Here is a 15,432-nt window from a genome sequence, read left to right on the forward strand (position 1 = left end):
GTACGGATATCATCGGAGGGTACGCCTCAGTGCCAACCAAACAGTAGCGTATGAAATGCTGGTGCGACGTGCGACTGCACGAGCGTTGACTTCCCCGTGCATAGACGAACCCGCCACAGTCTCCATTTCTTCCTAAACTGTCTCAGCAGCATTACGCCTTGTGCTCGGTCGGCCACTACGGGGTCTATCGTCTAAACAACCCGTTGCTTCGAACTTCGAAATCATTCTCGCCAGAGCTGCATTTGTCAACCGACCTTTACCCGTTCGAATCCCCTTCCTATGGCGATAGGATCATAACGCTAAACTAGCAAATTCCCCATTCTGACAATGCAGCTTCACTAAAAGCGCCTTTTCAGGTGACGTCAACATGCTGCGACTGCTGATTCTCTCTCTCTCATTACAGCTCCTTTTATACGCGATTGTCATGCGCAGTCACTGACGTTTTGCTGTCCAGCGCCATCTGTCAGACATTTTGTGAAATTTGTTTTTTTTTGGTTCTAATAAAACCCCATGTCATTCCAAGCATGTGTGTCAATTTTTACCTCTCTATCTACATTATTCCGTGGTTTATTAAGTTTTCAAATTTATCCTGACTTTTTGATCACCCGGTATATGAATGATGTAATCAGTAAGAGAGAGTATTCTACCTAGACGGTAGTTATACCTAGGAACGCACGACGTTTTTTGGTCGGTACTTCACCGTAGCGACTGATTTTGGAATCACTTACAGGAAGGCACGCCAGAGACCGTCATAAGCAGTTTCCCCCATTTTCTACATACGTAAGTTGTTATTAGACATCAGTACGTTTTGCGTAGAATTTGTAAATATTTAACGTTCTAGACATTTAAGTGCTGTATAACATATCAAAACCATTTGGAATATATTGCTAATTCTTCAGGTACAGAATTTTATGGTGACTAAAATGCTATATATTTCAGAACTATTTATGGCATTGGACAGTTAAGCTATACTTCGTCGGTCTTGCGACATCTTATGCCTCTAAACAGAAGAAGATCTCTACCATTGAAGATATAATACTTGCTAACTTGACCCGTCTTCAAAACGCCAATTTGTGTTTGTTGCCAGTAGCATCTGTTTCAAAACTTTTTTTGACTTGTAGGTGGTTTTTCATAATATTTATGCATAATTTGATTGCTCTTACTGATTATTAGTGTGCGGTAGAGTAATAAGGTAACAGATAGACGATCAAATAAAATATTTACGAGTTTTTCTCGACTGCAAACTATTAAAATTTCAGTCGAATATTTTTCTCTTGGTAGATGATAATGTTGTAGCTCGGAACATTTTCAAATTTGGAAAAATCTTTAATTTTTCGAAGTAATTTTTGTAACTTAAGAAAAAGACTTACAGCATATAAAAAGTGATTGCCATCACTTAAAAAGGCAATAACAAAGAACAGGGTGTTCATAAATTCCCGTTACAAACTTCTAGGACTTATAGAGGGGTCTCATTAGACACTGAATTGGAACCCATGTCCGGAAACATACCGTTTCCGTGCTATAGCCATTTGAAAATATGATACTAAGGATACCACATTTGCAAGTAATTCACTACGCCTGACCCAGTACATAGCTTGTTTTACAATTCCACTCATTAGTAACAAAAGAAACAAAAAGGAAACTTAATCGGTTTTCACAAACACTGTTGTTCACAGTTAAACTTCCATTTCGGGTGTGCGGTGTCTCCTTGGAGCTCCAAAGTCACGTCTGCTGACGGTGAAGGTACCCATTTCTCGAAGCCGTTGCATAATTGTGGCGAAAAGAGTATGGGACCGAGTGGATTTGGCTCAAATGGCTCTGAGCACTATGGGACTTAATATGTGAGGTCATCAGTCCCCTAGAACTTGGAACTACTTAAACCTAACTAACCTAAGGACATCACACACATCCATGCCCGAGGCAGGATTCGAACCTGCGACCGTAGCAGTCTCGCAGTTCCGGACTGAAGCGACTAGGACCGCTCGGCCACCGCGGGCGGCGACGGATTGGAGCGTTGGCGTTGTGGCAACGAGCAGCTCTTCCATTACAGTGAGGTTCTCCATTCAGAAGGCTCAAGTCGGTGTATTTCGCAAACGTGTAATCAATCACGTTGCTCTAACAATCACGGACACGTGAATGAGGCTCGAACCAGGTCAGAGAGGCAGGGAAGACGTCAATTTACATCAGCCGATCCGACGTGAGCACCTCCACCATGAATGCCATGTTGCAGACCTACCTACCAAACAAGTTTTTAGACGTATGTAGCACGAAACGGACGTGGTTTCCTGTTCAAAATGGTATCTACTCAGTCCCGTCTACAAGTCCTAGATGTTTGTAACGAGAATTTCCGAACACCCTGTGTATTAAATTTCTATTACAGGACTGCTAGACGGAGAAATCTAAAAAGTATAGCAAGGAAGAACACTCTCACCCTAATATGTAACAAAGACTGCGGATGTAGAATTTATTTTTATACAGGCAGAATAGATCAAAGAAATTTAATCTGTGACATCTTCAAAAAACTGAGTCTTCTTTATTTTTGCAGTCGATGCTGTGGATTTTTATTGTACATATACAGGGCGAAGATTAATAAAACCGAGAAACTGAGGATAAAAGGTCCTATGAACATGTGTCCGGAAACGCAGCGTTGCCATGGTAGATAGCGCTGACGAATGAAGGTCCCTCTGACCACATACCGTGTGTTTCTCATATCCTGCAGCCTGTGTGATTGAAGCGGCGTACTGTAAGCAGCAGAATGGTCTGCTATTCATGTGGGGATCAAGCGACTGGTGTATCTGTACGGCCATGAAGATGGAAACGGTCGAGAGGCAGCACGGCTATGACAAAACAAGAAAAAAAGCATCCTCATAGACACCAACCACATCACAAAACATTTCAAGCTCTTTTTGGGCGTTTGTGAGATCATGGGTCCTTTCAAACAGGAGAACGTGGACGGAGGCGGCGGAGTGTACGTACACTAGATTTGGAAGACTAGGTTCTACAGACTTCCTGGCAGATTAAAACTGTGTGCCGGGCCGAGACTCGAACTCGGGACCTTTGCCTTTCCTGGTCAAGTGCTTCGAGTCTGGGTCCGGCACACAGTTTTAATCTGCCAGGAAGTTTCATGTCAGGGCAAACTCCGCTGCAGAGAGAAAATCTCATTGTGGAAACTGGGTTCTACAGTTTATTGACACGAATCCTAGTACAAGCTCCAGCTCCTGCCAACATGGTGTAAGCCCAAGTACGATTACGTTTATCCTACATGACAACCGTTACCATACCTATCACCTGAACTCCAATGGAGACCACTTTTATCATCTGTTGTGACGTGGGTGCGATGCAGGGAAGATTTGTTGTCGCTGCACGCCCACTGTCCGGACACATGCTCATAGGACCTTTTTTCCTCCACTTCCAGGAATCAGTCCGTGCAGTTTGTCGGTTTTATTAATGTTCACCTTGTATACAGTCCGCATCTATCTAAATGAAAATGATACTAGGCTACTGAGTTGTAGAGTGTGGTGCCCGATATCTTAGTCCTCGTTGCACGATATTTCGGTGACGCGACTCTTCATTTATATGAAGTGCTGCCTGACTGACTTCGGATGGAGCGTTAATTTGTAACCTCTGACTTCCCGCTCTGTCCGCAGCTCGTGGTCGCGCGGTAGCGTTCTCGCTTCCCGCGCCCGGGTTCGATTCCCGGCGGGGTCAGGGATTTTCTCTGCCTCGTGATAACTGGGTGTTGTGTGATGTCCTTAGGTTAGTTAGGTTTAAGTAGTTCTAAGTTCTAGGGGACTGATGACCACAGATGTTAAGTCCCATAGTGCTCAGAGCCATTTGAACCACTTCCCGCTCCGTCCTCGCCATCTGACGTTCCCAGTGACCATGTCTCGCATGCCAGTTCCCTTCAATAAAGCGCTGGTCTTGCCAAACAAATTAAAAGTGAAACTTGGTGGCAGATTAAAACTGTGTGCCGGACCGAGACTCGAACTCGGGACCTTTGCCTTTCGCGGGCAAGTGCTCTACCAACTGAACTACCCAAGCACGACTCACGCCCCTTCCTCACAACTTTACTTCAGCCAGTACCTCGTCTCCTACCTTCCAACCGAGCGAGGCGGCGCAGTGGTTAGACACTGGACTCGCATTCGGGAGGACGACGGTTCAATCCCGCGTTCGGCCATCCTGATTTAGGTTTTCCGTGATTTCCCTAAATCACTCCAGGCAAATGCCAGGATGGTTCCTCTGAAAGGGCACGGCCGACTTCCTTCCCCATCCTTCCCTAATCCGATGAGACCGATGACCACGCTGTCTGGTCTCCTTCCCCAACCAACCAACCTACCTTCCAAACTTTACAGAAAGTAAAGGTCCCGAATTCGAATCTCGGTCCGGCGCTGAGTTTTAATCTGCCAGGAAGTTTCATATCAGCGCGCACTAGGCTCCAGAGTGAAAATCTCATTCCGGAAATTAAAAGTGGGTTGAATATCCCATATCCGATAGAGAGTTTTAGGACGTTTGCTGTGGTTGTAAGCCAACTGCCGCAACTGGGATGCTTCACTACCACATCGCTGCTGTTTATCTAAAAGAACCGAGGCCGGATCACGAAGACCCTACTCCACTGCGTAGAAAATGAAAAAAAGAAAATTGGTATGTACGTTCGATTCTCAAGGGATAACAGCTACTTTTGTCAATCTTCCTCATTTAGACAAATATGCCTGCCATTTCTGCATAAGGTGCTTAATGCCACATAAGAAGCGAACCCACGCCATTTAACAAGAACGTTAGTCATCCTGTTGGGAAAAGACGCTGTTCCTGTTCGACTCACAACCAGCGATTTGGCGTATAATATATTCGTGGGGTAAATTTTCTGTTCTTCAAACCAATAATATTGATCCGTTGGAGACTCATAACGTGTGCTCAGTTCCGTCTTGGGATTAACGTCAAATCTAGAAGAGGAACTGTTTCTATAGAGTTAATTTTTCTCGTTTCAATGCAGACGCTGACAAGAAATACTTTAATAAAACATTTTAAGATCCCATTGCGACAGAAGTGATTAGAGACGCCTTTGAACACGTTGTTTCAAATATAGAAACAAGAATGAACGTCATCTAACCATAAGTTTTACCTCTGAAAACTGGTAAATGCTTGAATAAATAAACCAACAGATAAAACTTTAGTGGCTCTCATGAGAGATCACGCTAATGTCGTGTAACACCACCATTAGCCTTTAAAATGGCCCCCATACTGAGAGGAACACAGGTCATAACTTTTCAGCTGGCATGACATATCCAACTGAATTCACTTATAGATCAATAGCTCATGTAGAGCTGTCAAATTGCTAGATGTTAAGTACTACGCTTCATCCACTGTTACAAACAATCCTAGACAGTTTTATATGGAATCATGATTGATGATTTCATGAACCAGTCGAGCTGTGAGAGGGTGCGTATGCCCATAATGAGAGCTTCTTTAAAGTTTGGAAGGTAGGAGACGAGATACTGGCAAAAGTAAAGTTGTGAGGACCGGGCGTGAGTCGTGCTTCGGTAGCTCAGATGGTAGAACACTTGCCCGCGAAAGGCAAAGGTCCCGAGTTCGAGTCTCGGCCGGGCACACAGTTTTAATCTGCCAGGAAGTTTCAGGGTGCCTATGTGTTCGACAGACCAGGTGCATATGGTCTAAGGTCCGTGATCATGTTTTTCTCGCACTTACAGGCGATAGATCGAAATACGGGAAACCGCGAGAAATGTGTACTTCAACAAAAATACAGATGTTAGCCAAGCTCGCAGGTTGCGCTGTTGTAATGGCCACGAGCAGCACTTGCGCATTCTTCTCCTTACGCTGCATGTGCCAGTCATGCTCAGAAACGTGTTCTGTGTTGCTGTGAATGCCTTATGTACAGCTCATTCTGTTCGCACGTCCGTAAATTGTTGGTGCTCCAGTGCTGCATACTTCCGTAAGCAAGGTAGCCGAAATGTTTGGTATATCGAAGATTCACAACACATACAGGAAGTGGGGAAAAACATCATCCGATAAGCCACAAAACGCACGAATGTGCGTATTGAGTGAGAGTAACGGATTATTACTGAACAGGAGTATGCGAAAAAATAAGAGGACGTAAGGCTACGAAAGGCACTGAAGAACTGAATGTCGCACTCGCGAATCTTGTCAGCACCAAAACAACAGATAGGGAGGTCCGTAAAATAAGAATTGCAGGGTGGGCTAGAATTCCAAAAGCACTCTTCAATGATTCAAACGCCCGTAATAGAAATACGTGGTGCCGAAGCCATAAAACCTGGACTGTAGAGCTATGGAAGAATGTCGTTTGGTCGGACGAGCGCTGTTTCATACTGTTTCCAACTTCTAGCTGATTTTTCGTCCCAAGAGTGAAATATGGTGGGGATTCAGTGTTGATTTGGGTATTCCGAGGGCCCCATGGCTTCCGAAATGTCAAACTCCTGCCAAGGACTGTGTGTCCATTTTGTATGATCGGCTCCATCCCATGGTACAATATTTGTTCCCGAATGGTGATGCTGTGTTCTATGTCGACAGGTGCCCTTGAGTCTTCATAGAAGGATGCGTGATCGTTATCCACCCCCATCGACGTTACCGGGACTTGCCGCTAGTTAGCAAGAAATAATGATATAATATTCCGTTTAAAACTGTACAGGACCACTACATATCCATTCTGAGACGAACTGAAGCTGTTTTGGATGCCAATGCACCGTATTACTCTTGATAGTGTGTTGTTTTTCGTGTTTCCATACTTTTCTCCTCCCCGTGTTTTTCCACGGATGTTCCTGTCTAGTTCGGCTTAAACCGATACGACTCTCCCGCCCATAACAGGGTGCAGCGTTTGTGCCTGGATGGCACACGCTGTACTTTTGCTACTGACGGTATAGTTTCTTCCATTTATCTTGGCCTCCACAAATAATTTTTTTCTGTAAACACACACACACACACACACACACACACACACACATATATATATATATATATATATATATATATATATATATGTGTGTGTGTGTGTGTGTGTGTGTGTTTGTGTGTTTAGCTGCAATGGGTACATTAGCCAGTATGATAGCCTTTCATGTAACTTTATTCGTTAAGAAGAAAAGGACAGCAGTACTTTTTTTTTTTAAATCGCACTCTTCTGAATGCCTATTCCGAAACATATCAAAATGTAGCTGATGAGCAAAACTTACGCTCTTAATAAAAAAAAAAAAAAAGATAAGAAAACGATGCACCACGTAGGAAGTATCCGAATGGAATGGAAATCTTTAGATGTGACGTGCATGTAGAGACAAAAAATGATTACAGTATCAAAATAATTGGATGATTTATTGAAGAGAAAGAGCTTCACCAATGGAGCGAGTCAATAAAGTGTTAGCCGAGCTGAGTGGCCGCGCTATTAGAGGCGCCATTTCACAGACTGCGCGGCCCCTCCCGCAAGAGGTTCGGGTCCTCCCTCGGCCGTGTGTGTTTGTGTGTTGTTCTTAGCGTAAGTTACTTTAAGTTAGTTTAAGTAACCTGTAGTCTAGGAACCGATGACCTCAGCAATTTGGTCCCTTAGAAATTCACACACATTTGAATATTTGAGTAAAGTGTTGTTCCATCTCTGGCCATTATGTAAACACTTATTCGGTTCGGAATTGATTCATAGAATTGTTGGATGTCCTCCTGAGGTGTAACGTGCCAAATTCTGTCCAATTGGCGCGTTAGAGCGTCCAAATTCCGAGGTGGTTGGAGGGTCCTGCACACGCTCCAAACGTTCTCTGTTGGTGAGAAATCTGGCGATCTTGCTGACGAAGGTAGAGTTTGGCAAGCGCGAAGACAAGCAGTAGAAACTTTAGCCATGTGCAAGCGGGCATTATCTTGTTGAAATATAAACCCTGGGTGGCTTGCCACGGAGGTCGTCAAAATGGAGCGGAGAAGATCGTCAACAGTACTGCTGTGCTGTATGGGCGCCGCTGCTGACAACCAAAGGACCCTGCTATTAAATGAAATGACGTCCCAGACCGTCACTCCTCGTTGTAGCACCGTACTGCGGGTGGCACGTTGATATCCCACCGCTGTCGGTGGCGTCTCCAGATACGTCTTCGCCGGTCACTGGGGCACAGTCTGAAGTGGGACTCATCACTGAAGACAGTTCTACTCCAGTCAATGAGGTTTCAGTCCACGATGACCAGCGATGACCTGTCTGGAGACGAAACGGACAGTGGTGGGGTACCAACTTGACTGTCACCTGCCGTACGGCCTGACAATCAGGAGTGATGGTCTGAGGTGCCATTTCCTTTCGTAACAGGAACGCTTTGGTTGTAATTTGCGGAATCTTTCAGGCACAGCGGCAAGGCGGCGATATTATACACTCCACGTTGTTGCCCTTCTTGGCACGCCATCCTGAGCTTTAATTTCAGCATGGTAATGCCCTCCCACGCACAGAAAGAGTTTCTACTGCTTGTCTTCGTGCTTATCAGACCATACCTCGGCAAGCAAGGTGGTCAGAACTCTCCCAAGTTGAGAAAATTTGGGCATATTATGTTCACGGTCCTCCAACCAGTCCGGGATTTTGACAATCTAACGCGTCAATTGGACAGAATTTGGCTCGCTATCCCTCAGGAGGACATCCAACAACTGTGTCTATCAATGCCAAGGCGAATAACTGCCTGCCTAAGGGCCAGAGATGGGACAGCACGTTGTTGACTTCTTCAATAAAATTCTTCAGGGTATCAGACCGCATCGTCATAATTTAAAATGCGCCAACGTTTCGGCCAGCGTTGCAGCTAGCCTTCATCAGGGCCTTACGTCAAACAGGCCCTGATGAAGGCTAGCTGCAACGCTGGCCGAAACGTTGGCGCATTTTAAATTAAGACGATGCGGTCTGATACCCTGAAGAATTTTATTGAAGATGACAACGGCCGCAGAAGCTACGCTCACGTTGCTGACTTGCTCAATTGGTTAAGGTTTTTCTCTTGAATAATCATCCAATTTTTCTGAAACTGTAATAGTTAGTCAGTTCATCTATGTCTCATCTACCAATTTCCGTGGCATTCGGTAATTTCTTCGTGAAGCCTCAGTCCTTTTTTTTTTTTCTTTCTTTCAGCGCACTCACGAGTAGATGCACTGGCCGGCGGTGAGCAGCCAGCCGTCGGTGATGAGCGCGGCGCCGCACGCCGTCGTGCCGGCCACGTTGACGTAGGCGGCGAACGGGAACTGGCCGCGCGCCGCCGCCCCGCCGCCCACGATGCGACCCGTCCTCACGGCCGCGCCGTCTGCAACAGGTGAAGCTGAGTGGGCAGCAACAGCTACAGTGCGGCAAAACTGATTCAAGGCGTTCAGCCTCCAGGCGTCTTTGATCCGTGTTGCCGCACAGTTATTATTATCGCGCTACGGAGATGTCCGCTGTCAGATGGGTAAAAGGGACGCGAAGAGGAAAACTGACTAGCGCGTTTGCGCATCCCGAATAACGAAATCCAAAGGGCAAAATTCAGCCATCTCATTCTTATAAGGTAAGTAGGCCAATTTTGACAATTCATGTAGTGTGAGTTGCTGTGACTTCTCCTGGCACGTTGATGGTAGAGATAATAACGATAGATCGCTATAACAGAAATGCCTAATAACTCTAACGTGCATATACTGTTACTAATAATTTCATGCAAGTAACCACTCTTTTTAATATATCCTTTCAATTCTTGATGTTGTTGTTGCAGTATATGCTTAGGTCTTCCATCTCAATGCCGGTATTACACTATCAAATTTTTTGTATAAGATTTGGTCAAAGATGTGATCAAATATTCCATCAAATATATTTGACAAAAATCTTTGACGTAGCGCTAGAAGGGGTATTATACTGTCATCATATTTTTCGCCAAAGTTCAAGATGACTGACAACACCAACTTGTTATTAACCGCAGCAGTTGCATGTACCACAATTGCACTGTGTGCACATGCAGAAGAGAAGCGGGGGAAAAAAGGAAACATACCTGGGTGAAGCCGTGCGTTTTAGGACGACACAATAAAAGCATTCAACAAAACTTGTTACCTGACCTTATAGTGGAGGACGTCAAGTCGTACATCAATTACTTAAGAATGGGTGAGCATACACTTCTGTATGTGCTCAATGAAGTGTATCCTCATATCACAAACCAGAATATTCACTTAAGGTTTGCTACATCTGCAGAAGACAGGCTCACCGTAACACTACGATTCCTTGCTACAGGAGAGGGTTAGGTCAGGTAAGGTCAGGACTCCAATCTTCCTAATCTATTTTTGTATTCAGCGTGCTTCACGTTGTAAAGCACCTCATCAGCTTCATACATCCCTATTAATTTTGTAGTTGTCGGGACACACCAATTGTATTTACCGGCAATGTTTATAAAAACACTACAGACGACAGAATGCAGCGATGCTAGTGCTCCATGTGGTAACATGTCACATTGCAGTGAACAGAAGACAAGCGACTTCTTTGATCAAATCTACAGCGAGGCCCTAGATTTGATCAAATATTGGACAACATTTGACAAAGTTCCCTATTACATCATCAAATATCTTTGACAAAGATATTGGACAAAGATATTTGACAAACTAATTTGATAGTGTAATACCGACCTAAGACAGGTTTGATGCAGCTCTCCACTTCAGACTTCATCCATTTCAACCTGTTTACCATTGTCGAGCCTTGATTCTCCTCTGGAAATCGTATCCCTACACTTCTTTCTAATCACAAATCAACAATTCTTCTTTGCACCAGGGCGTCTTATCAAGTAACGTTTACTTTTGGTCAAGTTCTGAAAAATATTTTCTATTTGATATTCTAATTTTTACTGAGGATCACAGCCATCAAGAAGTTTCTAAATGACAACATTTCACCATTTGACTGTAACTATGTTTCTTTCGTCCACTACAGTGATTTGAACTTTGGAGCCATTTTCAAAAATGGTTCAGATGGCTCTGGGCACTATAGGACTTAACATCTGAGGTCATCAGTCCCCTAGAACTTAGAACTAATTAAACCTAACTAACCTAAGGACACCACACACATCCATGCCCGAGGCAGGATTCGAACCTGCGACCGTAGCAGCATCGCGGTTCCGAACTGAAGCGCCTAGAACCGCTTGGCCACTGCGGTCGGCGGAGCCATTTTCGACTGCTATACATCATCCCTCAGTACATGTCAAACGTGTCACTCCAAAATCTACATACATCGGTCTGTACAGTTATTGTGAAGTGATCAATACGTACAAATAACATAAAATGAGTAATCTTCGTCCTTGTTGTGGGGGTCCTACAGCCGTCGCCGCATCCGGCACGTCTGTTGTCAAATTCCTCGACCTCGCCATCCTTCCTCATCCTCTTTCATTCCTCTTCTTTCCATCGCTTCTTGGATACCACTTAGCCGCATCCTCCGTGGTCTCCCTTTTCTTCTCCGTCCAGAAGGCTGCCATGAAAGTGCTCTCTTGGACCATCTGCCTTCATCAATTTTTTGACGAGCCCAAACCATTCTAGATGTCTTTTTTCTATTTTATCCGTAATACTATAATGAGTTTGCATCCTTTCTCTTATTTTCTCGTTTCTTACCTGGTTCTCCAACGGTCCATTTCTAAAGCTCTAAGTCTATTTTTATTTCTTTCTTTGAGTTCCCAGTACTCACTTTCATAACCTGTTATTGGTTCCGCGATGGGTTTTATACATGAATTTTGACCTTTAAACACATTTTTGATGTCCAAAGTACAGGGTTTCGTTTGTGGATAGCTGCCCTTCTCTGCCTGACTCGTTGTTGTATATCTCTGTCATATCTTCCGTCACTTGATAGGATACTGCCCAGGTACTTTAATAACTGTCCCTCTTCTCGGCTACATAGATATTCTGCCTTCTCAAAATTAATTTGCAAACTCCACTTTTTATACTCTTCCAACAATTTCCTAAGCATGTAAGACATATCCTCATCGTCGTTTTCTGCATAGAAAAGTGCGTACATACACTGATTTCCTGCTTCAATCTCCATGCCTTCGCCTTCTCCATATGGTTCTTAAAGGGTGTGGTAGACAGAGAGCATCCTTGCATCAGACTTTTAGTTATTCTGAAGGCCTCTCTAGAAATTTCTTTCCCTACTTTAACGACACATTCTCCTGTATTGTAGAGATTTATGATACCTCTTACATAGCGTTTTGGCTGTTACATTGACAGAGCACCTCAAACAACAGCTTTCTCAATATCTATGAAAACCAAATGATTCATTAGATTCCCTTCCAAATGTGTATAAAATCGTAATTATATCAGTATTCTTATCAAAATGCATCAGCTGATAGAGAGAAACCAGCTGATTGTGGTAGGCATAAAGATTTTCGACTAATAAATACATCCAAATTAAAGAGAAGACTTGGCTATGGACGCCAGCTCAAGAAATTTTTCTCTAGTTCCATGACAAGATCTTCCACAGCCTTTGTGATCTCAGTATAACTTGTCTGACGATCGAAGTGAGTGCCACTCTCTGTTGAGAAGGAATGAAGTGGACTCTTTGTATGATATTCCACTTTCCATTTGGTAACCAGCAAGGTAATATACATGATGCTTCTGGCGAATTCGAAGAGGGATTAGACACACAATGCTCTAAGAAAGCCACGGTCTGGTGTTGGGACGAAGAAAGTTCCATGTCATTAATTGAAAAATCGCATTCGCGGCGTAAATAAAGATACATTCAGACCTCTGGGCACCGCACCCATTCCCCGTGCACGTTTGCTTGATTCACATGCATGAAGAGGCGAGCTGTATGCCTATTTCTCAACACGTGCCAATGCGTGATTCTATTCACAGTATTAGACAGAAGTACTGTTTTCAAGATGTCCGCTTTGGCAGCAGCACAGTGAGCGCAGGCGAAGAAGAGAGATAAAGAGTTCCACATCCTATCGACAACACAGACAAAGACGGAACCATAGAAATAAGTGCAAGTGCTGGATTAATAACTACCTTTTGCATCGTAATGCATGTGTGAGTGTGGGGGAGGAGATAATTATGCCAAGTAGTATTCTGTTTGAAAACGTTATTCGTATTTCAGCGAATGATTTCTAAGTTCATCTTGTTGGGTCATTGATAAAGAAAGAAAATACGAAATAAAGAAGCGCAATACTAATGGCGACAAATTTAAGCATGACACTTTTGTTTCTAGGCTCCAGTGGAATCAAGTCCCATTAAAGTTGCAGTCATAACACCACTACCACCACCACCACCACCATCATCATCATCATCATCGTCATGTCGGGCTCGATGGTCTAGCGGCAAAGGGCATGCCTGAAAACCGAGAGGTCTCGGGGTCGAAACCCGGCCAGAAGAAGGAAATTTTCAATTTTGTTTTAGCTTTCACCTCTAAGTGATGCGAGGATACTCGAAGAAAAACATGTGGTTCGGATTCCACGTTACACTGCAGGTCCCCTTTCTATGTTGGATGACTGGGCTAGGCTAGGGTCACGTAAGTCGGCAAAATGGCGTCCATCAGAAAGACTTGCACCCTGCCATGAAGAAACATGCAGTCATCATCATCATCATCATCAAAATGTTCAAATGTGTGTGAAATCTTGTGGGACTTAACTGCAAAGCTCATCAGTCCCTAAGCTTACACACTACTTAACCTAAAGTATCCTAAGGACAAACACACACAATCATGCCCGAGGGAGGACCTCCGCCGGGACCAGCCGCACAGTCCATGACTGCAGCGCCCTAAGCCGTTCGGCCAACCCCGCGCGGCTCATCATCATCATCATCATCATCATCGTCATGTTCCAGCGAAATTACTGGAAAGTTTCATTAACGTAAGCTGATGACCACTTAACGTTTCTTTCTCTAGAAAAATGAACAACCAGAACGAAGGAAAGTGCTTAGCATAGGAAACATCTCAGCTTTGGCACATCAAGAGCCACAGACAGACTCTTCTTTGACTTTTATTCGTTTCGTACCTGTCGGAAGTCCTTTGAAGTATCCAAACAAAAACAAGGAAATCCACAACAGCTCTCTACAAATTCTATGTGTCACTTCTTAAACTAGTCGTGCGTTGTCCTAAAGCAAAGGAAAATTCGAATTCATCTGAAAAACTGAACTTTTGAAGATCAGCAATAGTAAAACAAAACATCAAATGAAAAGGACTTCGGTTAGGCACACCCTAGCCAGTTGCAGTTCAATGTACCTTAAACCACGTATTCATAATAATTTTCCCAGGAAACGACAACCACTGAGCCATGATCTATTAACCTCGGCTAAAGAGTGATTGGTAGTGAAGGTAATGGAATTGTGTGTGGGGCTATAGCAAAGATGGTCAGCCATCATGAATTCAAAAGGAAAAGAACGCTCAGAAGCCTGACACAGTGTAGGGACAGCGAACAGCAGTTTGGGAGAGACGTCGTAAGTCTGTTGTTCACTCCAAATATAGCCTCGCTCTAACTCCATTACACGAGTGCCTATTTTAGGAATTGCGCTAGTAGGAACTATTTGTTACGAGAGTTATCGGTGCATCTAATAGTTTTCACTGATATAGTTCCGCCATAATACGAGTGCCTGATATTCCCTTGTTTTGGGTGTAGTGTCACCGTGATAGCAAATGACTAACTGCTCAAAATTCGCTGCAGCACATGGTTGTAGTTGCTTTCAGGATACCATTCAGTCGATTGGCTGTAATTACATACGGCAATTTACTCCGGATGGAGTCACCTGCAACATGAACTGAGTTGCTTCTGATTCCGTGACAGATGTTTCACCACTACTCTATCACAATAAGTAGCCAATAAAGCATATTAAAGTATGTTGTTGTCTCACAACACTGTCATTAAAAATTCATTTGAGGTAAGACCCCGATCAACTCTTTTTACACAGTTTATCTTGTTCACTGTTTTATCATTATTAAACTCTGATCTTCAGGCCGTAAATAGGGATTGTAATGACTAATAACTCACATCGGTGTACAGAAAGAGTATTTAGTGACTGACATCAAGGACAGCTAAAAATGACTTGACATTGTTTTGGGCACTTACCTGCTGCTGAGTCGCCCCATGCAAAGTCAGTGTAGTCGGATCTTGAATTCTCCACCAGCGGCCCCTAGAATAATTGGTATGTTTTAGAATACAAAAAAATTCTAAAAAAATGTTACGCAAGTGTAAAATGGAGTTAAACATTTCCTATGAGACAGAACATATGGAGAAACATGTGAAAAATGTATCTCTTGTACTATGTTACTTAGAAATGCTACACCAACGTTTCTAAAATCTATAGAAGACAAATTGTAGGGATAAATTTCGTTACTTCCTAGGCTTGCTGTATCTCCTCATCGACGTCACGAAGATACCACACTGGTTGTGACACGAAATAGATTACTAGGAATACAGGGAAGGACGGACACAACAACTCAAATGAGTGGCTGAAGACAGAATTCCATGACGCTAAAGTATATGACTT

At 43.7% G+C, this 15,432-nt stretch overlaps 1 protein-coding gene across 1 annotated transcript in view; it reads right to left on the bottom strand.

The window, feature by feature from the left end:
• Window positions 1–15,432, bottom strand: part of LOC126155433 (elastase-1-like) — a 33,152-nt gene that overhangs the window by 15,747 nt on the left and 1,973 nt on the right. Inside the window, exons 2-3 of the mRNA XM_049916228.1 lie at window positions 15,012–15,075; window positions 9,107–9,299 (exon numbers count right to left, since the gene is read on the bottom strand). Of these exons, the coding sequence (XP_049772185.1) occupies window positions 9,107–9,299; window positions 15,012–15,075 (257 nt within the window). The remainder of the gene's footprint in view (window positions 1–9,106; window positions 9,300–15,011; window positions 15,076–15,432) is intronic.

This window comes from Schistocerca cancellata, chromosome 2 (assembly GCF_023864275.1).
Source record: "Schistocerca cancellata isolate TAMUIC-IGC-003103 chromosome 2, iqSchCanc2.1, whole genome shotgun sequence".
NCBI classification, from domain to species: Eukaryota; Metazoa; Arthropoda; class Insecta; order Orthoptera; family Acrididae; genus Schistocerca; species Schistocerca cancellata.